The 25,220-nt window shown below is 41.0% G+C and overlaps 1 protein-coding gene across 5 annotated transcripts in view; it reads left to right on the top strand.

Annotated features, from left to right (window-relative positions):
* Nucleotides 1–25,220, top strand: part of LOC125465413 (DENN domain-containing protein 1A-like) — a 522,997-nt gene that overhangs the window by 155,854 nt on the left and 341,923 nt on the right. For all 5 annotated transcript variants that reach the window (XM_059638169.1, XM_048558890.2, XM_048558889.2 and 2 more), the window contains exon 4: nucleotides 8,413–8,462. In XM_059638169.1, coding sequence (XP_059494152.1) covers nucleotides 8,413–8,462 — 50 coding nt within the window. The remainder of the gene's footprint in view (nucleotides 1–8,412; nucleotides 8,463–25,220) is intronic.

Here is a 25,220-nt window from a genome sequence, read left to right as displayed (position 1 = left end):
AAAAAGACATTTTGGCAACACTTTGATTTAACTCATGTAAATTAAGGAATATGAAATTGGCCTTTGCTACCGGAGCAAATAGCTTCAGGTGAATCAGCAGTCAATTTTTACTACTATCATTTTTGTTTGCCTTGACTTGGAAAAATATCATTGACACTTTTAATATCAAATTAAGTATAAGTGACTGAGGTTAGGAAGTTACTTCCCAGTAAGTGCTTGAACTACAGTTATGTGAATTTTCGTGGCGAAAAATCAAGCAGAGTGAAAGATTGGCCGCTGTTTCTCTACCAGCTGTTTTGTGCTACAGTTGGTAGACAAATTAAATCCTCAAGATTTATGTTAAGTGTATTTCTGTGATATCAACTGGTGGGTACTTCAATGTTTGCTCCTACCTGGCCGCTGATCCTTCTAGAAAGACCTGAAAATTCTGAGTTAGTACTTTTCAGAATCTTTGTTTGTAGGTCTCCGTTTTGGACAGTTTGATATGTATTTTCTCTCAGATTGAGTACTTGGAGAATGATACAGCTGAAAAAGACTAGGAGGAGTTCTAATAACCCTGGATTTTTCAAGTGGGGAGCATGTTGTGTTTTTGGCTCATGAATATGAATGCAGTGCTGTTTCACAAAACTACCTTGCAAAGATTGAATAATGTAATTAAACCTATTTAATTACTTTTGCGGCTTTAACTCATTTTGGTATTGCTGGTGTGATCAGTTTCTTAAATGACCAATATTTTTGACTGTCAGAAGACTGTTGAATGCCAGGTTGATATGTTACAGCTGAACCTGATCTCTGAGATGTTGAGCAGAATTATCTCCTCAGGAATATTTTAAATTCAATTGTAATTTATTGTGCCCTCCACAAGAAAAAGGAACACTTATTTCAACTCGTAAACTTCTGTTTTGGAGAATAGTACTACTGTTTTTCAGTTGAATTGCATTTACTCTTTAGATTAATGGATTTGTACAGTGTTTATGGAAGGATGGCTGCTGTAGTAAACATTTTTACATGTACACGTAGAGTATTTGCAAAAATATTACAGTTGAATTATTCATAAGTCCCTTGTTCATTTACAATTGTGTGTGGGGGATAGGGTGGAATAGATCATTTAATTTCATTTGTCTATTCGTTCATTAACTGGATCACATACATCTCCAAAATAATCCCTGTATATTTCATCTCACATATCATTGGGCAATTTCTGATTTGATCTAAAGATAGTTAATTTCAAAGGCATGATATGGAGAATTGCAGCATATTTTCCTTAAGGAAATAGTTTGAATCTTACCAAGTTTCATTTATGATTTCTCTGTGTTCAGCTGTGAAATTCATTTATATCAGTCCATGCGTTCTTCCTTGAAACATGTCATCTAGTTGATCAGGCAATTGAATACACTCAATTTTTGACTGCAAGGTATTAATTAAAATAACAGTTCATTTTTATACATAATCTATTTAAGGTAAATAAAAGTAAACTGCAGTTCTATTTAGAGGATAGTTGATTTCTTTGGGAGTGGGCATGCACAGGTATGTTCATGTGCCCAAAACCCTGCATGTGACTTGACACTTGAGTCCTTCAGTACTGACTTGATTTGCTTAGCAGTAAATTGTCAGTCAGCATTGGAAGAGAGGGTGAGAAGGAAAAAAAAAATTCAAACTTAAAGTTTTCCCAATTTTTCATTGGTGTTTAATAAAATATTGTGTATGAGTGAGTTACTCAGTTTTTAAATAGAAATGAGTGATAATTAGTCATGTCCAAAGGTTGTTAAGCTAATTATTTGGATGCTGTGGCAATGACTTCTGCATGAAGTTATTTTGAGGTGGAACCAGTATAATCGGTATAGAGGAGTTATTGCACTGGGGGTCTGACATGCTTGGAGTATAACTCAGTGCAGGTAATTTTTGGATTAGAACAAAATCCCGATGTCAATGAGCACAAAATGCTGTAGAAAATGTCACCTTTGTATGTTAGTGTTTGAAAGGTTGTGAAGTTTGCCCTAAATGTACATTTACTGCAATGTCTCAAGGATGGGAAATTCCCTTGTATGTTAATCAGCTGAAAGTGAATTAAAAATGTGCCTTTTGTTGAGCGTTTCTTTTTCATATGAATATGATTCTTCATTCCACATCCTCCGTGCAACCTGGGAAGAGAGCCTGGAAATTGTGAAACTGAAGTAACTGGTGGTCCTGTGTGAATTCTTATTCGCATGTCAAACAGAGTTGTTAGCCTCTTTAGAATGAAAGGTGCAGGGTAACACAGGAAAAGTACTGCCAGGCAGAAATACAGACTGAGTGGTGGGCTGCGATAGAAGGGAGGAAGTGAGCTCATTGTTTGAGAGACAGACCGGACATTGGTGCTTGTTAGAGGTGTGATGAATGTCCCACAAATAGCAGTTAGATATAGTCTTATGATTGAGGGATGAATGTTGGTAAGGGCATGGACAGCCCCATTAACTAATGTCATGGAATTTCCTTTATACAGAAAAAGTGAACAAAACAAAACAGGTTAAATTTACCAGTAAAAGCATCTAATATTTGTGTAGTGCTTTGAATGTAAATTTCCTCAGTGTTTTTTGGGGACATTGCAGAGAAAAAGTTCACACTGAGCTGCATAAGGCCAGATCTTCAATGACAGCGCTTCCCAAATTTGTGACATCTGTGAACTAGAAGGACAAGGATTACAGTTGTGTAGGGACACTACCTATAGCAAGTTCCCCTTAAAGTCACATACCATTCTTTTTAGGAAATAGTCTTATTTGTGTTGCTTGGTCAAATTAATTACTTGTCAGTACTTTGGATGTGTCGATGCCACAAGGACTGCAGCAGCTTGAGTAAGAAGCTTTGTATGAACTTCTCAAGGGCAGTTTGCATGAGGAATAAATGTTGGCATTGTCAGTGATGTCCACATCCCACGAATGAATAATAAAAATGATATATTAGGACAGAAACCTAACCTTGAAGGCAGGTTTTAAGGAGTATTTCTAACAATAAAAGAGAGCAAGAGATGGTTAGGATAAAATTCCAGAGCTTGGTTCTTAGGCAGGAAAAGGCTTGACCACCAAAGCAAGAGCAATTATAATTTGTAACTCTCAAATGGAAGAATGAGTTGACCACAGATATTGCTGAGTGGGTGAGGGGATTATGATCAGTAGTGGTAAGGTGTAGGACTTGGCAAAAAGACATTAATAGGGGCAAGTGAGGCCATGGAGAGAGTTAAAAGCAACGATGAGAAATTTAAAATTGATGCTGTACTTTTACTGGGAACTATGGGCAGCACGGTGGCTCAGTGGTTAGCACTGCAGCCTCACAACACCAAGGACCTGGGTTCGATTCCAGCCTCGGGCGACTGTCTGTGTGGAGTTTGCATGTTCTCTCCATGTCTGCGTGGGTTTCCTCCGGGTGTGCCGGTTTCCTCCCACAGTCCAAAAAAAAACGTGCAGGCTAGTTGGATTGGCCATGCTAAATTGTCCATAGTATTCAGGTGTGTGTGGGTTATAGCGGGGTAGGTCTGGGTGGGATATATATCAAGGGGTGGTGTGGACTTGTTGGCCCGAAGGGCCTGTTTCCACACTGGAAGGAATCTAGGTGGAGTTGATAACTAGGGAACATAGTTTGTAGCAAGGACTGAAAGTAATGGCTTCTCATTTCCCAATATTTAATTGGAGGAAATATCTACTTATTCAATGCTGGATGTTGGATGAGCCATCTGATATTTGACTACTGGTGGTGGTGAGGTAGAAGCTGATTGTCATCGGTGTACAAATGGAAACTGTGTTTCCAAGACTAAAATATGAATACTAAATTTGGGCCCAAGATTTATTATCTCTTCTTTTAATCACTACTGTACAAAGGAATAATTATACCAGAAGATCAATAGAGTCTACCTCAGCAGGCAAATAACAAAAAAAGTGTGAAGGAATTGTGCCAATTTTTGCTCATGTGCATCCCTGTGTAGTTGATTGTGACCGATTGGTCCTTTTGAATTGCTAGCATGGGCAAAATAGGCTGAAGAACTGCCTCCTGGCAAATTCTATGAATTGTGTCTGTTTTTATTATTAGTCGGAACTGATAATTATAAGTTGATGTCTACCATCCATTTGAAAACACCTCTCAAAAGTAAGTTTAAGAAGCCTAGAGGATGTTATATTTGCATTTGTTTTACTTAAATGTGTTCATTTATTAATGTTAACTATCAAGTATTATGAAATGTAAAAATGCTCTTCATGGAAGATTTCATGTAACTTTCATCCTTGAGCTCTGTATGCCATGCAGCTAGTTCCCTAATGCTATTATTAATCCTCACATTTTAAACAAAATATTTGTAAATAGGCCAAACTAAACTGATAAACAAATGGGTTGAGAGAGATAATGGGAACTGCAGATGCTGGAGAATCCAAGATAACAAAGTGTGGAGCTGGATGAACACAGCAGGCCAAGCAGTATCTTAGGAGCACAAAAGCTGATGTTCTGGGCCTAGACCCTTGAGCTTTTTTTTGATCATTTTGAAATGTAACTGGTTAATTCTGAGTATTTTCAGATTGAATCGAGAAGTCTAAATAACCGGGGACTGCCATCACCAGCAAACCTATGTAACAGTCTGTCTGAAAATTATGATTTAATTTTTTTTCGTTGTTCTGTATCTTGGTTTTCAATAATTTATGCTGATGACCTAATCAGTAGAACTGGCTTAAGGCGTTAGTGAGCAAAGTAGTTCAAAGAGGCTTAACTAATAAACATCAAAATCTGGTCATCAATTTGGGGGAATTTCAGCTCTATGAAGTTGATGAGAAGAATTGGAAAAAAATTAGTGCAATGAATACCAATCATGCTAGTGAGCCTTTTTCTTTATTGAAATGGTGATGTCAAATTTTTTAACCACACCATTTGAGTAACCAGAGGTGGTATTTTCTGCTGTGCAGGTTTGTTCCTGGATAGAAGCTTGTGTGTATGTGAAAGCAAACATTAGCAACAACTGGGTCTGCTAGTTAGGGGACAACTTAAAAAGCTTTGTCTTTGTAACTAGCAGTAGAAAATATCTCTTCAAAACTTATGTTGTGACTGCACTCCAATTATGTAAATTGATTTTTGATTTCTGAAAATAATTGATAAACTTTTTCAATATGGTCAAGAAGAATGAATTTATGATTGAATGTTTAGCATGGCAGGATTTTGTTTGGAGTTAGCATCTTTAAGTGTTTTAGCTTCAACTGTAAAGTTTTAAGCAATCTTGATCAATGTGCTGTAGTCAAGAGTATGTGTATGGTTGAAAATATTGATTGGTAAGGATTTTAGACAGTGCATCTGAAGCTTATAATGTCAGCAGTAGTTTGATAATGAAAAGAGTGGAACCTAGGGGAATGGAGACAGGTGGTGCATGTCCTAAAGCCAGCAGTGACATGGCTGCTTTGAATCCCACAAGAGATACGGATCGTGCCCTACTCTTTACAGACGTGACTGCTTGGTATATGCAGTTTCCTGTTTGAAATAACAAGCTTCAAACAAGATAACAAAATAATGGCAGTTGAAATAAGAAACAATAGGATTTTCAGGGGAAAAATGTGTGTAGTCTTGAATCCTTAAAAAGATTTTGAATGAAAAACCTATAGCTTGGTTATGACTGGTTTTTCTTGTTTTTATAGTAATCCTTCTTGATGCAGTGTTCTAAATGAAAATGATATTGGTTTCAATGTACAGTATTTTACATGTGTGTACAACAGGTAACTTGATAATTGTTCTGTTCAGTTGTTTGCCTTTGATGTTCAAACCTCACCAGACTTGGCTGTTTCCTGATTTTTTTTTTGTAATTATTGAATTTGTTATGTAAACGTGCATCAGGGATGCTTTTCAACATTTAGCTGACATTACTTCACATAAGCTGGCTGGATTTGCCTTTCAAATTTAGTGTGCACAAAAAGACCATCCTGATTTTATCTAGAAAGCTATTTGAATATATTAAATTGAATAAAATAAATTTCTGTCCTTTCATAGTCCATAGACACGAGATCTAGCTCAGCGTAGTTTGTAATATTCAAAACATTGCATGGTTATTTGTGCCATCTGGTATTTATTACATATTATATTAACCCTTTTCAACCTGTAAAATTGGATTATGTGCACACTTCTCTTTGAATATAGCTTTCCTCCATAATGAAATTTCTGTGAACAACTGGCATTTCTGTATTTTTAAAATCATTTTTAACGGTGCTTAGACATTTAGTGCTCCCTGGTCCTTGGTAAACTATGTTCTGTAAAGTGGATGACATATTAGAAAAGTATTGAAAACTAATTGATAAACATAGGCATCTGAGCTTACAAGACAATAAGCAATTTTTGTGTGTTGCATGAATTACCTTATGTTTTGGACTGCACTGGAATAAGTTTATAATTGCTGAAAGATATGGGCAAATACCATCAATAATCTATTGCAGCAAAGAGTGTGAGACTTCCTGGAAGTGGAAGAAGGGCTAATTTAGTCTGATATGGTATAGTCTGACGTACTATATTAGCTGTTTATTTTTTCCTGCCTCTGAAATTGCTCTGCTGTGAATGGGAGTTACTTCTACAGCAGAGGCAATTGGTGGCTCACAGTTGAGAGTTTATTTTGAAGAACCAAACAGACTTAGTAGATGGTAGATCTGTTGCAACACGTGGCTGATGGGTTAATGAAGTAATGGGTCACAAGCCGGATTCTTTGCTGTCATTTGATTACAGCAGTGGTTTCAGCAACATCGCACTATATCATTCAGAACATTTCTACTTGAAAACTTGAGAGTACAAAATATTTTTTCATGACTTGTTATGATTGCATGACTAAGTGCATGGGTTGTTTAACCTCAGGTTACTGCTAGAAATGTATAGTGCTCAACATTCAAGAGTGCTGATAAGAGAACTGTTATGTGTGCAAAGTAATGTTTAATTTATTAGGATGGTTCAAATTGGCTTTAGGCAATCCAGCCACAGCTTGAACTGGTTTGCTGGGACTACAGGAAAATTTAATTAGCTACTTCACATCCACATGTAAAATATATTAATAAAAAGTGTAATTAACATTACAAACATTTTATAAAAATTGTTTGTGTTATGTAAACTACATGGTTTGTGAGTTGCAAACACAGGAGGAGCATCTTGTAGTAAAGGGGTTTTTAAAAAATATTCCTCTCCCACGAGAAGATATTTTTTCAAGAAAATAGTTCATAAAAGGCAATATATTATGGAACTGTTAGAGAGTTGTAGATATTTTAACTAATCTTACTATTGTTTTGCTTGATGTTTTTGTGGTGCTGCCAAGTCTCCATACACAGTGGGATGTGTATTTAACATAATATTACAGATTTAAAAGGTGATGACTATGAAGAAAAGGATTTTAAGAAATCCAAGATTACAAATTCCTAATTTTGGTGTAATGATTTTAATGTAGCATCTTGTGCATATTTTTACAAATGTGGAGAAAACTCATATATAGGCTATCTTTTATTTGCTAATTTAGTCTGATTTTTTTCCATTTGGGTTTTTTTTAACAAATGTAGCATGAGATCCTTTATCTGAACAGTTTTTTTCCTGCCCCCCACCCCCCCAACCATCCAAAATACCCCTTTTTTTTGCCTCCTGATTGCACAGGTATTCTGCTGTCCAGCATTTTCCTTAATTGCATTGTTTCAGTTGTAGGCAGGCAAAGTTTTTGATATCAAGACTTTTTTTAAAAAAAGCTATATGCGTATAAGGCCTGTAGTAATGTAGTGTTGTAGTTGCATGGTAGCATGTAATATAAAACCACTTTTTGAATAAGAAACATTTATGATACAAAAACCTAAATATTTTGCATGGCTTCCATTTTTCATTGCTTTAAAAAATGGTATGGAACACATACCTTCCATTTTTCATTGCTTTAAAAAAAGGCTATGGAGAAAGTTAAAGCTGCCTTTTGTGGTCTTCTTTTTGTCATACTCTGCCATTGGTTTTCTAATCCCATCAGCCTCTGTTTCTAAGTAACAGCCAAAGCTCTGGTAGTAAGCAGTGGCGGCCTGGGCCAAGATAAGCCCATGTGGTTTGGTGTTATTTAGTACCATCCATATGGCCAAGCTGAAGAGAGTCCCAGGAGGGGTGTTAACACTCAGCATCCCAACAACCAATCCCCTGGGAAGTTTCATGAGATAGCCCCTGCATCCTGTTCATGTGTGAATTTTGATCAGTTTTTCCATATTTAATGAAGGTTGATACTGTTTATTATTACAAGTGATTGACTGCTTCTTTCAATAATTGATAAGTATTCTCTCTTTTGACCAGTCTCCCATTTTGTCATGGAGCAAATGAGGGTGGGGGTTGGTGGGAGAGAGAAGTGTAATTGTATCGTGCAGTTAATATTCGATTTATTGGCCCCATAAGATGCATAAATTCTCTGTTTTCTCTCCACAGGAAGTTCTGCAGACATTGACCAAGTTTTGTTTCCCTTTCTATGTGGACAGGTACTGTTATCATTGTAAATTTTACGAGATAAAGATGCCATAAAATTGCTCTGGAAAATAACAAAGAAACATGGTTGTGTTTTGTGCCTTTAAAATCGCATTTAAGGCACCCCCCTCGCACATAAAAATGAGGAAACTTTTTATTTGCCTGTTAAGCAGGTATTGTAATTTACCACAGGTGCTGTGAATCATAATTCTGTTCAGTGTCATCATAATTCTGCTATTTTCTTGAAGTTGAAAGCAATGAAGTGCCTGAGAGAAGCTGTAAATTAGATCTTCACTTCAGCAGTGCTGAGCCATGGGTGGTTTGTGAAGGTTACACATACCAAACTGGTTTCATGCACTTCAATAATAATCATCAGACTTTGGCACTGTTAATTATAAGTTAACGAAGAAAGGGCATGATGCTATTTTAAAATTCACCGGGAGTAATTTGTGAATATTTCAGTTTGAAAGCATACATTCTGTTATAGTTATAATTTGGCTGTTTGGAATGAAATTAGTCTTAAATTTACAAAATAACCTAAAATTTTGCATTAAAATGCTTAAAACCGTTTTATTTAAGAATTGGACAGTGTTTTGATTTTGAAGAACTAAAGTATTTACTTACTTAATAGCGCCCTCTGTAGATATTTTCAGAAATGCTTTGCTATAGAATGTTTTTGTCAGAAGGAAGTGTCTTATTATTTATTATTTTACATGCATTATTGAGGGGATTGAGGTGTTAATGTGCGTTGTGAATGCTGTCCATTGAGTATACTGAAAATATCTTCCAAAGTATAAACAGGCTTAATTTTTTCATGACTGATATATTAATATAGAATGCAAAATTCTACTTTTGATGACTTAATTTTTTATTAATCACCAGGGATCATATCCAAGAAAATTCTTGTATAAGCCACCTGAGATCTACAAAATGTGTATGAAGTAATTAGTATTGTGTCACCCCCAACTCCCAAGATGTGGTATCTGCTCCATTTCATGCTCACTTTTATAATGCAATTGGTCTCCTTATTTGAGTCAGACTGCTACAGCACAGATACAGGCGGTTTGGCCCAGACTCGCCTGTGCCTACCAAAATGCCCATCCATGCTAAGCCCATTTCCTTGCACTTGGCCACATGCTTCTAAACCTTTACTATCCAAGTATTTGTCCAAATGCCTTTTAAATGTTCTTAATGTACCCACCTCAACCACTTCCACTAGCAGCGCATTCAACATGCATACCAGTCTGTGTATAAAAAGTTCCCCCACAGGTTCCCATGTATTCTTTCCCCTGTTATCTTAAATTGATGCCCTCTTGTCCTCTATTCGCAAACCCTGGGAAAATGACTGAGTCTATTCACCCTATCCACGCCTCCCATGATCTTATACACTTCTATGAGATCCCCCCCTCAGACTCCTACACTCTGAAGTAAAAAGACCTATAACTCAGTCCCTTGAGCCCTGGCAACATCCTTGTAAATTTCTTGTGCACTTTTTCCAGTTTATTAACATCCTTCCTATAGTGAGGTGACCAAAACTGAACAAACTACTCCAAGTGCATTCTCACCAACGTCCTGTACAACTGCAATATAACTCGCCAATTTCTCTACTCCATGCCCTGATTGATGAAGGCCAGTGTGCCAAAAACCACCTTTATTGCCCTGACTACCTGTGACTCCACTTTCAGAGAACTGTGCACCTGAACTCCAAGGTCCCTCTTTTCCACGATATTCCTTGAGTCCCTACCATTCACCATTTAACTCCTACCTTGATTTGAATTTCCAAATACAGCACCTCACGCAAATGTATTTAAATTCCATTTGCTATTTCTCAGCCCATTATATATATATACCATCAGGGTAGCAAACATTGGGCCCTTATTCAAGGAGGGATGTCAACTATATATTTTCAGGGATTCCATGATCCCGGCTGCCAGTGCTTGAGCCACGCCTCCACTTTTCTGGTCAAAGCTTCAGTATCTCTTGTCATCTAGGGTTCCCTACTCCTGCCAGCCTTGGCCTTCACCCTCAAAGGAACATCAAGACTTTGAACTCTAGCTACCACTCTTTTAAATGCCTCGCGCTTGCCAGAGGTTCCTTTTGCCTGCAAAAAATCACTCCAACCAACCGCTGCAAACTGCTGTGCAATTCCATGAAAATTTGCCTTACCCAAATGTAGAACCTGAACCTGTGAACCAGTTTTGTTCCTCTCCATAACTATTTAAAAATTAATGGAACTATGGTCACAGGCTATAAAGTGTTCGTCCACTGTCACATTAGTCACTTGTTCTGCCCTGTTTGTCAAGAGTAGTTCGAGTTTTACCCCTTCCTGAGTAGACCCCTCTGTATATTGCTTGAGAAAAATTTTCTGGACGCAGTTAATAAATTCCACCCCATCTAGACTCTTTATGCTATGACAGTCCCAGACTATGTTAGCAAAATTTAAATCCCCTACTATGATAACCTTTATTGCTCCTGCAAGTCTCTCCAGTAACTCACTTCCTAAATCCCCAAATTATAAATTACAAATTATAATGGTTCACCATTATAAAACACAAAGTAAGGGGAGAGAAGGGGTGAGGGCAGAAGTGTGGGAGTTGGGTCCGACCAAGTTGAGGGCCTGTCGACTATGGTGCTGGGAAGTCCTCAGTTGAAAAAGGTTGACCTTTCGGAGGCTCCCTTGTCAATGTTGGCCTCATCTGCACATATGCGATGGGGACGGAGGAACTGGAGAGAATGGGATGGAGTCTTTATGAGAAGTAAGCTGTGAGGATATATAGTCCGGGTAGCAGCAGTGGTAGCGTTCGCTACAGCAACAGGGTTTCCCTTGTCCATGCCTACCATCCCATCAACATCCACATCCAGAAATCATCAGATGCCATTTCTGCCACCTCTGGCAAGATGCCACCAGCAGAAACACATTCCCCTCCCCCCTCTGCCCGCCTTCTGCAGGGACCATTCCCTCCGGGACACCCTGGTCCACCCACAACACTCTGTCACAGCCCTATGGCACCTTTCCCTGCAACCAGTGAAGGTGCTACACCTGCCCATTTACCTCCTCCCTCCCCACTGTCCAAGGGCCAAATTGTACCTTCCAGGTGAAGCAACAGTTCACCTGCACTTCTCAGAATCTAGTCTACTACATTCACTGCTCACAATGTAGTCTACCCTGGATTGGGAAATGAAGTGTAGAGGGTGACTGCTTTGCAGAACATCTACATTCTGCTTGCAGAAAATACCCTGAGCTACCTGTTGCCTGCCACTTTAACATACCACCCTGTTCCTTGGCCAACATCTCTGTCTCTGGCTTGCTGCAGTGCTTATGCGAAGCTCAACACCTCATTTTCCATTTGGGGACCCTGCAGCCCTTTGGACCCTATAGAGTTCAATAATTTTAGGGCCTAAACTCTCCCACGTCCTAGCCCCCTACCCTACACACCAGGCCTTGTTACCACACAACCTGCCATTACACACTACATATTGTTAGCCACAGCCCCCATTCACAGCTGTTCACCCTCCTAGCCAGATCGTTATCAACTCCTTTGCCTATCCAGGTACTTTTCTCCCACTTTGGGCTCTATCCTATCGTTTACTCCTGCTCCATCTGCCTCCCTGTTTTCAGCATATAAACTGATATTTTCCCAGCTACTATCAGTTCTGAGGAAGGGTCGCCAGACCCAAAACGTTAACTCTGATTGTTTTCTTCAAGGGTGCTGCCTCCTGTTTCTGGACATTGGTATCCCAGAGAATGTTGATGTATCAATTTTAGTAATGTAATGAAATGACTAGGACAGATGGTTAAATGTTCTCAACTGCCAGGCAATGTCAAAAGTAACGTAGCATGAGTGTTACTTCCCACTTATCTGCCCAAGCCTGATTATTGTCAGTTTTTCTGTATGTGGACTGCATCATTAACTGTGGAATTGCAAAGAGCACTGAACACCATGTAGTTATCAGTGAACATTCATGCTTCTTTCTTTATGTTGGAGTCAAAGTCATTAATGTAGCAGAAGATAATTGGGCTTAGGAAGCCTGAGGAAGTCCTGCAACAGTGACCTGGCTCTGAGTTGAATGATCTCAAACTAAAACCATCTTGCTTTGAGATGTGTGTAATTCCAACTTGTGAAAAGTTCTCTTCAATTCCATTTGAGTTGAATCTTAAGTGTCAATAACATCAAGTCTAATGGGGACTTCATTCCATGAGGCCTACTGGGTTTTTTGCTGTTTAATCCCAAACTCGCCTCATTAATGACCTATTGTGCATGTTTGTTCAATGTTAGCTTGATACCACCATCTCACGGTAGCTGGAAGAAGTTGTCTGACAAATAATGGCCTGGATTAGTCTGACATCTCTGGTGCCAGTGTCATCTTCAAGCTGTAGTTGGATACCTGGCCAAGCATTGGCATTATGGAATTACCCTCCACTGACAAAATGATGGTGTAGCAGACTCCAATACGTCTGCTCATGCTGCATATCTAGCATCATTGACACTTACTGGTACATGCAGCTGTACCCCGTTTTCCAGTTGCTGTCCAATCACCAGGCCACACTGCTTCCTTGTCCTTACACATCTCCTAAGTCATTGCTTCTCTGACCCTGTTGCTGACGTGCATCCTATCATTGCTAATGAGGGAGTGTCATGTATGGGAAGCATTTATTTGCAGTCATCAAACATGAACACAAACAAAACTAAAAAGAGGCAGCAGTTCACACAATGAAAACGAGAAGCTAGCATGTTGACCAATGACTGTATTGCACTCTACAATTGCTGCAGCTGACTCTCATCCACTGGATCTGGGTGTCAGTAAGGAATCAAGGCAACTGACAGAGTAGTGGGTACACATCTCCAGAAAGTGGAACTGATGATCATAGATCATCTGAAGATTAATGTAATGGAGCCCCTTCCTCTTGATGAATTCCAAGTACTGTGATATGGCCCTGTCAGTGTGATATGTGCAGTTGATATTACATCTGTGGGAATTCAGCAATATTCCTGAATCCTGCCCAGATTGCAGCACTGATCATCTCATAGGGGAAGGAAATGAAGTGGTGATCGGTATGGCAGGTCAGCACAACATCGAGGGCCGAAGAGCCTGTACTGTGCTGTAATGTTCTATGTTCTACAGTGTTATCTTACATAGATGTCCTGATGCATTTATGGGTGCATGGCGGAGACCTCACACACATTACCTGTCACTCCATGGAAGGAACCAGTCACATTGCTGTTTGAAAGTGGCAGTTATCTTCATAGCCACTGGTTGAGGATGGCACCTCTGCTCCTGCTGGCCTCAGTCACAGTGCAACAGCTACCTCGGTAACCAGGAATATATAAGACTGCATTGACATGGCACCTTGCTCTTCCTGTGAAAATAGATTTCATGGCAAAAAAACTTGGCTCTCCTGTGGTCCCCATGTGCCCTGCAGCTGGGGCCTCTGCCTGAGCTGGTGCTTCTTGGCCACCACTTCTGAGCTTGTTGCTAAACTTGTTCCTCATGCATCAGTCTTTTGCCGCCTTTGCATGGCAGCCATACTGACTGACATTCCACCTGCGGTTTGATCCGTGACTACAGTTTGGCCAGGATCATTGTTTTGGAATGTATGAAACAGAAAAGCTTCTCAGCTTTGAGAGGGGTCAGTGTTGCACACTCGCATCTTAAATAATGGAGTGTCTGTCCGTGTGGCCTGTACAAGGAGTTCTCATGACTCTTTGGGATAGCTACCTGTTGGCTAGAGGTGCTGCACCCACTGAGCAACACTTAACAGCCTCTTGGGATTGTGTTGCATGCTCTGAACCCTTCCCATCCTGGCCGTGTGGCAACTGTGGAAGTTCTGATTACATGGAGTAGTATCTATCATTCTAGTTAATGTGCAGATGCAGAGGGAATCCATTTCATGCCTCGCCATGCCCATGAAAGTCTCAAAAACTGAATTGGTTATGGCTGGTATCTACCTTTTTTTTTTAAAAGTTGGAGGTGATAACATTTGCTTCAGAGACCTCCGTGTGCAGTTTGAAAGGATAAGTGATGTGGCGGACACTGCCTGTGACCAGCATTTTGCATGATAAATACCTTTGCCTCTTCTGTCGAAAGATGAAAAGCCTGCACTGTATTGCCTGACAACCTGACACTGATTCTACACACTCTTTCTGTTAGCCCCAGCATTTTGTAGTTGCAGGTCACTTCAAACACACAACAGGTATTTCCAAGGAGTACAGTTTATGATGGACACCCTCAGTCCAGCTTGGTTGCATATAGACCCCAGATTTTCCACGTAACCTTATTTATCTCGTACTTCCTTGTTAGCACAACATTGCCCCCACCCGCACCCTGGGGATACCCACCACACAGAACTCTATCTGCAACTTCCCCCTTTGCCCCCTGAATCCCAGTATTCTCTCCATGCTTCCTCCTCCCCCCACCCCACATAAACGGTAGATGCCATGATGGTGGTTGCTGTCAATAACTATCCTTTTCATTCGGTACCACTTACCCCCCCCCCCATTAAATGTTACCTTTCACTCTATAACTGATTTTGCCCCCACCTCAACATGTTCTTCACCTCTCTTCTTACCCACCCCCCACAACCTCCCCAACCAACGCCACATCTTTGAATGTCCCATGTCTCTTCAGACCACCCTTTAGCCACATCCCAAAATGCCCTATCCCATTCTCTGCTGTTCAGTATATGGACACCCAGGACTGATTGCTCTCCAATCCCATCTCCAACTTTGATGGACACTGGAAAGGACTGGCCAAATCCCAACTGCTGTTAATGTACCTCCCTGATGGATGATGCTGCATGGTTCCTCTGACTGCTGCAGAGGCAATGATCGCTTCCTGGACTATAATCCGATTTCTCCCATCACCATAATCACCCCAACCAGACCATGGACCAGTTCCTGGACGAAATGGGCTCTCCACCCTTGATGGATAGTACCAGGACTCCCTGTATAATAGTAATAATAGTGTAATAATCCCACTGACTAGATAGCTATATCTCAAAGTGCACAGGGAATAATCTATTTGGTTGAAAAGTTGTGCAGTGTGTTTGCCACAAGGTAGTTAGCACGTGTTTTAGTTGAGATTGATATCTCATTGTGGTGTACTGCAAGATATTCGCCCTCTGGACTGACTACAACATATAAACATGACCACGCAGCCTGGCTCTGTGTGTGTATAATGGTAAAAGGAGGGCATGGATGCTGTGAACATCCAAATTGGTGCTAAATGAATCAATGTTAAGGGAGCAAATAATCAGCCTGATCTAATTTGTGGACTAGGTGCATGTCCTTATGTGCAAATTATCTCTGTAGGATTTACTAGTTGCCAATGCAGATTTAAAGCTCAGAACTATTCCTCAACGCAGCGAGAGATGTGCATGAGGGTCCTGAGAGGCTGGTGGTTGTTGGATGTCTGTTGCTATGGATATAGGGTCTATGTAGCTATGCCCTGAAGTGTGTCCTGAGATGTTTTTAACAGGTGTCCAAGATGGTTGCCCAAAGGAGCAAGCAATGAGCTGGAGTCACGAGGTTCCAGCACTACTTTCATGTTAGGATTGCCACTGTCTAGTTTCCTCTTGGCGGGTGGTAGAATAGGAAGCAGCATATTGATAAGGTGAGATATGTTGTTAATGAGGCCGTTAAAAGGCAACCATTCTGTTTAATAGGCAATTCACTGTTTCCTAGCGAGAATCTTGTTTTGTTGCCCAGAAATTTTTTAGAAAATGCAATGTATTGCTCCTGATGGTGAGGAAGAATTCACCCGATCTGTCATTAAGGCCAGTATAAGATTCTGCCCATTGACGTCAGTTTTGGTATGTCTTCTGGATGCCACTGTCAGTTACTTGGTTGCCTTGGTTTCCCCTCCCCTCGCTAACACCGCTTTAATACAGTACTGTTATCCATTCTCCTAATGCAGACAGGAACAGAGTGGCCCTGGTGGAATCCAAACCGCTCAGCAGGTTGTTGTGTAAGTTCTGTTTGATAGTAGTGTCCAATGATACCTCCTTGATTTTGTTGACTATCTAAGTTACATGGAGGGGTTACTAATTGCCTGGATTGAATTTGACCTGGACAGTTTTCTTTCTTGCTAGGTAGATGTTGATATTTTGGCTTACCAGAATAATATGGCTCGGTGTTAAGACTTCTGGAATGCAAACCTTTGGTATCAGCACTGGGATTTCTTCAAGGACCAAAGCATTTGCTGTATTTTTTATCATGTGGAGCGAATTAGTTGGACACTGGTACCTGATGCTGAGGACTTCAGTAGGAAGCCATGCTTGATCTTTTCAACATTTCTGGCCGAAGATGGCTACATGTCTATTTTTTTTTGTTCTGACATGGTAGGAGCAAGCCATTGTTGAGGATGGGCATGTTTTTGGAGCCTTTTCCTCAAGTCAGTTGTTTAATTGCTTACCACCATTCATAAATGGATGTGGCAGGGCTGCAGAACTTTGATCTGATTTGTTAGTTACTGGATCGCTCATCTCTTGCATCTGTATCAACCCAGACACTGGAAAAGCCAACAACAGAAACAACCCTATCAACCCTGCAAAGACCCCCTCACTAACATCTGAGGGCTAGTGCCAAAATTGGGAGAGCTGTCTCTCAGACTAGTCAAGCAACAGCCTGACACAGTCATACTCGCAGAGTCATACCTTACAGACAATGCCCAAGAGACCACCATCACCATCCCTGGAAATGTCCTGTCCCTCCGGCAGGACAGACTCGGCATAGTGGCCAGCTCAGTGGTATATAGTCGGGAGGCAGTTGACCCGGGAGTCCTCACCGTTGACTCTGGATTCCATGAAGTCTCTTGCCTTCAGGCTCAATATGGGCAAGGAAACCTCCTGCTGATTACCACGTACTGCCCTCCCTCAGCTGATGACTTGGTTCTCCTCCGTGTTGAACAACATTTAGAGGAAGCACTTAGGATGGCAAGGGCACTCTGGATGGTGGATTTCCATGTCCACCACCAAGACTGGCTAGGCAGCAGCACTACTGATCAAGCTGGTCAGCTCCTAAAGGACATAGCTGTTAGACTGAGTCTGTGGCAAGTGGTGAGGAGATCAGCGAGAGGGACAAGCAGAATTGACCTCATCCATGCAATCTGCCAGCTGCAAATGCATCTGTCCATGACAGTATCAATAACAGTGACCACCTCTCAGTCCTTGTGGAGATGAGGTGCTGCCTTTACATTGAGAATAGTCTCCATCATGTTGTGTGGCAGTATCATTGTGCTAAAGGGGACAGACTTCAAACAGATGTAGCAACTCCGGACTGGGCATCCATGAGGTGCTGTGGGCCATTAACAGCAGCAGAATCGTATTGTAGCACAATCTGTAACTTTATGGCCTGGCATATCCCCCACTCAACCATTACCATCAAGCTAGGGGATCAACTCTGGTTCAATGGAGAGTGCAGGAGGGCAGAAGATAGGGTGGCAACCTGGTGAAGCCACCAAACAGGACGACTTGCATTCCAAACAACATAAGCAGCAAATGATAGCGCTAAGCTGTGCTGTCCTGCCACTTCCAATCATAAACGGAGGTGGATGATTAAACAGCTCACTGGAGGACGAAGCTCCACAAATATCCCCATCCTCAACGATGGGAGAGCCCAGTACATCAGTGCAAAAGATAAGGCTGAAGCATTTGCAGCAATCTTCGGCCAGAAGTGCCAAGTGAATGATCCATCGCTACCTTCTTCAGTGGTCCACAGCAATACAGATACCAGTCTTCAGCCAATTTGATTCACTTGACGTGACCTTCAGAAATAGCTGGATATGGCAAAGGCTACAGGCCCTGACAACAATCCGGCAATAGTACTGAAGACTCGTGCTGCAAAACTTGCTACTCCCCTAGCCAAGCCACGTACAGTTACAACACTGGCATCTACCCAATAATGTGGAAAATTGCCCAAGCATGTTCTCTAAGTAAAAAGCAGGACAGGTCCAATCCGGCCAATTACCACCCCATCAGTCTACTCTTCTTCTTTAGTGAAGCGATGAAAGGTGTCATCAAGCAGCACCTGCTCAGTGATGCTCAGTTTGGGTTCCACTAAGCCTGTTCAGCCCCTGACCTCATTACAGCCTTGGTTCAAACACGGACAAAAGAGCTAAATTCATAAGAGCTAGAAGTGAGGTGAGAGTGACAGCCCTTGACATCAAGGCTGCTTTCAACTGTGTGGCATCGAGGACCCCTAGCCAGACTGGAATCACTGGGAATAGGAGGCTAACATGTCTGGTGTTTAGAGCCACACCTGACATGTAGGAAGATGGTTGTTGTTGTTGTTGGAGATCAGTCAGCTCCGCTCTGGGACATCTCTGCAAAAGTTCCTCAGGGTAGTGTCCTCGGATCAACCATCTTCAGCTGCTTCATCAATGACCTTCCCTCCATTGTAAGGCCAGCTGTGGGGATGTTCGCCGAGGATTGCACAATGGTCAGCATCATTTGTGACTCCTCAGATACTGAACCAGTCTGTGTCCGAATGCAACAGATCTGTTGCGGGCCTGGGCTGACGTGTAGCAAGTAACAGTCGTGCTGCACAAATGCCATGCTATGGCCATCACCAATAAGACACAATTTAACCACTGGCCCTTGACATTCAGTTACCATCACTGAATCTCCCACTGTCAACACCCTGGGAATTATCATTGATCAGAAACTCAACTGGACTTCCCATATAAACATAGAACAGGTCAGCAAATAGGAAGACAGTGGCAAGTAACACACCTCCTGACTCCTGAAAGCCTGTCAACTCTACAAGGTACAAGTGAAGAGTGTGATGCAATACACCCATTTGCCTGGATGGGTGCAGCCCCAACAACACTCACGCTTGACACCATCCAGGACAAAGCAGCCCACTTGGCACTGCATCTACAAGCATCCACTCTCTCTTCCCCCAAAGCTAAGTAGTAGCAGTGTGTACTATCCACAAGATGCACTGCAGAAATTCTCCAAAGATCATCAGACAGCACCTTCCAAACCCATGACCGCTCCCATCTGGAATGACAAGGGCAGTAGGTACATGGGAGCATCACCACCTTCACGTTCCCTTCCAAACCATTCACATCCCGACTTGGAAATATGTCACTGTTCCTTAGCTGTCACTTGGTTAAACCAAGTCCTGGAATTCCCTCCCTAACGGCACTGTAGGTCAACTTACAACAGGTGGACTGCAGCAGTTCAAGAAGGCAGCTAATCACCACCTTCTCAAGGGCAGCTAGGGATGGGTAAGAAATGCTGGCCTGCCAGCGATGCCTACATTGCACAAAATGAATAATTTAAAAAAATTATAAAGGCTATGGAGTTAGCGCAGGAGGTGAGTTCAGGAAGGAGATCAGATATGATCTTACTGAATGATAAAAGGTAAAGTAGTCCTTCTGAATCATAGGGCTAGTCTCTCATTAACAAGAAATGACTGGTGGTGGTATAATTTGAGGGTCACCATGCCTCAGGTGAGGGAAGAGCTTGAGAAGGAGAGTCCTTCATGGCAACGTCATCCAATGCAGGAATTAATTCCATCACTTTGCTCTGTAAACCTACTGTCTAGTTGCCTGAGCTACTGGCACCCATTGAGTGGGAGAACAAGTTGGAAGCATGAAATGGCCCAATGTCGCTTCTGTTTCTGACATGCTAGCATTAATTGGAATCCTGGAGGAGACAGTATTTAATTTTGTATTTCTAGCTGTTGAAAGTGCAACATGTTGTTCTTTGGAAATGTTTAAAGTTTAAGCAAAAATTTTCATCTACTTTGTTGCTACAGCCTTGGCTCAGTGTTAATACTGTTATCTGAGCCACAAAGTTGTGCAATTAAGCCCTGTCTGAGAGAGGTGTTCACAGTTTATGTTGAGTCTTCACTGTAGCACGGAAGGACAGCTGGATCGGCAGAGATGTAGCTTTTCAAATGAAGTTTTAAATTGAAGCCACATTTTTATTCTCACGTGGTCATAAAAGCTCTGAATGGCACCATTTAAAACGAGCAGGGAAGTTTTCCTGTTTCCCTGACCAAATTTATCTCTCTGATAATATCACTAAAACAGATAATCTCTGGTCATTCAGTCATTCCTATTATGTGACTATGCGTTGGATAAATTGAGAGTCGCATTTCTTTACAATCCAAGTGTGACTACTCAATTTGTTGTGTAGCAGCATGCAATACACTGAGACTGAAAATTACAGATATTTAAAAACATAGGGGATATCCTTATTTGATCTAGACTTTAAAACTTCTTGAGTAACAGAACAAATCAAAATAATTTGGAACTTCTGGCGATGTGCAAAACATTTTTTTTTAAAAATGGGTGTCTATTTATCAAGGTCAGAAATAGCACAAAACCAGGTTATAGCCCAACAGGTTGAAGAGACAAACTTCTGGAGTCTCACTCCTTCACCTGAAGAAGGAGAGAGACTCTGAAAGCTTGTGTCTTCAAATAAACCTGTTGGACCATAACCTGGTGTTGTGTGATTTTTGACTTTGTCCACCCCAGTCCAACACCAAGCAATTCCACATTGCTAAATATAATATGTAGGGGTTAAAAGTCAGCAAAATGACCAGAAATATAGTTGGGTTGCACCTTTTGATCTACGTGATCGCTGAAGTATTTTGATAGATAGTAGGAACTGCCGATGCTGGAGAATTCATTTCTGAAGAAGGGTCTCAACCCGAAACGTCAAACTTTCCTGCTCCTCTGCTGCTTGGCCTGCAGTGTTCATCCAGCTTCACGCCGAAGTATTTTGACATGTTATTTTCTGTATTCTTTGATGGGATGTGGGCATCACTAGCAAGGCTGGTTGCCATCCCAAAATGCCCTTGAACTGAGTGACTTGCTACACCATTTCAGAGGGTATTGAGAATCAACCATGTTATGGGTCTAGAGGTACCTCTAGGCTGGGAGTGGGTAGGAACAGCAGATTCCTTTGTGAACCAGATTGGTGACTGCAAATTTGCAGTCACCATTCTTGAAACTCGCTTTGTATTTCAGATTTATTTGGCTGAATTAAAATTCCATCAGTTGCTGTGCTGGGCTTTGAATCCATGTCCCCAGAGCATTAGTCTGGATTTTACGAAGGACTACTATTTATCTCCAAAGCTTTCAAATGCTGTCTTGAATCTGAGTAATTATAGATGTCATCCATTTGTAAGTTAATATTCTTGTTGCGTTTTCTTCACACAAGTGATAATTTAAATTGAAACAAAGCGTTTGATTTAAAGCAAAAAGCTTCTTAATAAAATGGTAATTTTCTACTCATGGATTCTATGATATTTAGTTATTAGATGAATTAGAAAATTATTAAATCAGCTGCCTTTTCCCCAGAGTTGTATGTGGTGTAGGTTCCCTTTTAGAAAGCATTTGACTAAGATGTTGAAATATATCCATTTTGAGGTCCTTGTGACTTTTTCTAAAGAGATTAGTCGTGATTTTAGTTTTGGCATTGGGAATGTTGGGACTTTTGGGTTTAATGTTATTAATGTGGATTTTTGGACTTATTATTAACTCAAAGGTGTAAGTCTTTTTGAGGAAATTATCATATTGGAACAATGGACAATTACTAATGTAGAGGGCAAGCTAACAAAGATTATTGGGCAAGAAAAATAAATGCTTAACATTCTACCTCATGAGATATGGTATGGGATGGTTGATATGATTGATTATGATATGATGGGTATGATAGGTATGATATGATTTGATAGGTATGATATGATTTGATAGGTATGATATGATATGATTCGATAGGTATGATATATGATTTGATAGGTATGATTTGATATGAAAGTTCAATACATAACAGTCTAACTCTCCCATGGATCCTAAGACTTGTAGGATCTTTTCCTTTGGTTTCTTGAAGCCTATCAACTTGTGATTCCTTGTTAGTATTTTAAGTTAGCTAACTCAACTAGTTATGATCTTGTCATTTCAGTTGTTTTGGGGGAATGTCCGGTTGATGTTCATGTTGGACAAGTCAGATTCTCACCAGGAACCTGACTAGCTAGATCATAACTTTTGTTTTACCATTGTGATCTTTACTAAAACAAAAGCATGCAGTGTTACAATATAAGGACTAGGAGCAGCGATTTAGCCCCTTGAAACTGCTTTGCCATTTGATACAATCATGGTTGATTTCATCTTGTCCTCCACTTTCCTGCCTGCTGTACATAAGCCTTCAACCCATTACTAATTAAAAATCTGTCTACCTACTCCTGAAAATCACTGAATGTCACAGATCCACCATACTTTAGGGTAGTGAATTCCACAAATTCATGACTCTTCACACCTTTCTGGGTTGACTTCCATCTGCCACTTCTTTGCCCAGCTCTGCATCCTGTCAATGTCCCATTGCAGCCTACAACAGCCCTCCAATGCAACCTTATTAACACATCCTTCCACTTTCTCATCCAAGTCATGTATAAAGATCACAAAGAGCAGAGGTCCCAGAACAGATCCCTGCGGAACACCACAGGTCACCGAGCTCCAGGATGAGTACTTTCCATCTACTGTCACCCTCTGTCTCCTATTGGACAGCCGATTTTCCCTGAATCCCATGCCTCCTTACTTTCTAAATGAGCCTACAATGTGGAACTTTATCGAATGCCTTGCTAAAATCCATATACAGCACACCCACTACTCGACCTTCATTGATGTGTTTTGTCACATCCTCAAAGAATTCAATGAGGCTTGTCAGGCATGACCTGCCTCTCTCAAAACCATGCTGACTATTTCTAATCAAACTGTGCTTTTCCTAATAGTCATAAATTCTATCTCTCAGAATTCTCTCCGATAATTTGCCCACCACAGAAGTAAGACTGACTGGTCTGTAATTTCCAGGATTATTCCTGTTCCCTTTCTTGAATAAGAGAATGACATTTGCCACTCTCCAATCATCTGGTACTACTCCAGTGGACAGTGAGGATGCAAAGATCATTACCAAAGGGGCAGCAATCTCTTCTCTCACTTCATGTAGTAACCTTGTGTATATCCCCTTTGGCCCAGGGGACTTATTTATCTTCATGTCTTTCAAAATTCCTAGCACATCCTCCTTCCTAACATAAACCTGTTCGAGCATATCTACCTGTTTCATGCTGTCCTCAGAAATGTCAAGGTCCCTGTCACAGGTGAATACTGAAACAAAGTATTCATTAAGGACCTCCCCTACCTCCTCTGACTCTGCACATAGGTTCCCTCCACTGTCCCTGATTGGCTCCACCGTCAGTCTGGCTATCCTGTTGTTCCTCACACAAGTATAGAAAGCCTTGGGGATTTCCTTGATCCTACCCACTGAGAGCTTCTAGCTCTCCTATGTCCATTCTTCAGTTCCTTCCTGTCTACCTTTGTAGACCTCTAGAGCCCTGTCTGATCCATGCTTCCTCAACCTTAAGTAAGCATCCTTCTTTCTCTTGACTAGATGTTCTACATGCCTTGTCATCCAAGGTTCCTTCACCTTACCATCTTTTCCTTGCCTCAGTGGAACAAATCTATTCAGTACATGTAGCAACTGCTCCCTAAACAACCTCCACATTTCTGTTGTGCATTTCCCTGAGAACATCTGATCCCAATTGGTGCTCCGTAGTTCTTGCCGAATAGCGTTGCAATTCCCTTTCCCCCATTAAAATACTTTCCCATACCCCCTCCATGACTATAGTAAAGGCCTTTGAGAAAGATTAGAATGAATCTGGCCACAGCTGCCACATGTATTAGAAAGAAAGAATGAACATGAATTTGTACAGTGCTTTACACTGACACCACATATCTCAAGCATTTTCCGGCCGATAAAGTATTTTCAAGTGCTGTTGTAATGTAGGAATACCTCTGCAAGATGGCTGTGGTCATGACATGAGTTGGAAAGTCAAATACAATTGATGGAGAGCTGGCCTGCTTTTACCACTTTGCAGGTGGGAGTTTGCCTCCATTTTGGGGCTGTGCATTTAACCAGTAGGTGAAAGGGAGTTCCTATTTCCTGATTAATTTTTACGATGGCACTGGAGATTGAGGACTTATGAAACCAATTGGCAACATGTTGCTTGTGTGGAGGAAGCCATTTACATTTTCTTTGCAGAACTGATGTTTCCAAAATAGACTAGAGGCAAAAAACCCTGGCACATTGACAAGTGGTGGAAAATTGAAAGCCCATCCACTTCCATTCCAACCGTGTTTCCAGTTAAAAATTTTGCTTGTTATTATTTACATTGAAAGTTCCAGCCTTTTTTCCTACATTTCTACTCTGTTCGAATTTGATCCAGACATTTCATTTAAAATGGGTAGATTGCTTTTCCAGTTTAGTCTGGACTGAATGCACATTGATGAACTTGTAATAAAAGGATAGCTGGCAAACCTGCTGATTCCTACAGCCAGACAACTAGCTGTTGTCAGAGGATAGCAATGTATTGCCAAATGTGTCAAAAAAAATCAGACATAAATCCTGAAGAAGTGGGAAAAGTTTAGTGTAATAATTTTTGATGCTGCCTAAACTTCAGCATTTTTCCCAATACATTTTCACAAGCTTCGGAGTGAAGATTCTAGTTTGCTTATAGTGCTATTGTTGGCTAAGTTTTTCCAAGGGATTTACTTGTGCAGTCCAGCTAATGATCCTTCCTTTCCCAAGGTGAGCTGCTTAAAGTGAAACCCTAAGCATGAAGGTCAGTTGAGATAGAGCAGTGCGGCCTCCTAATTACAGTTGTTTCTGCATTGTGCTTTTGATCCTGGTGGTGTGACGATGTTATCATTGTGCTGGTTTCAAAAATTGAATTCTTGTTAACAATGTTTCAAAGTGTTGTACG

The sequence above is a fragment of the Stegostoma tigrinum genome, chromosome 29, assembly GCF_030684315.1.
Source record: "Stegostoma tigrinum isolate sSteTig4 chromosome 29, sSteTig4.hap1, whole genome shotgun sequence".
In the NCBI taxonomy this organism is placed as follows: Eukaryota; Metazoa; Chordata; class Chondrichthyes; order Orectolobiformes; family Stegostomatidae; genus Stegostoma; species Stegostoma tigrinum.
This window is presented reverse-complemented; position numbering and strand designations above follow the sequence as displayed.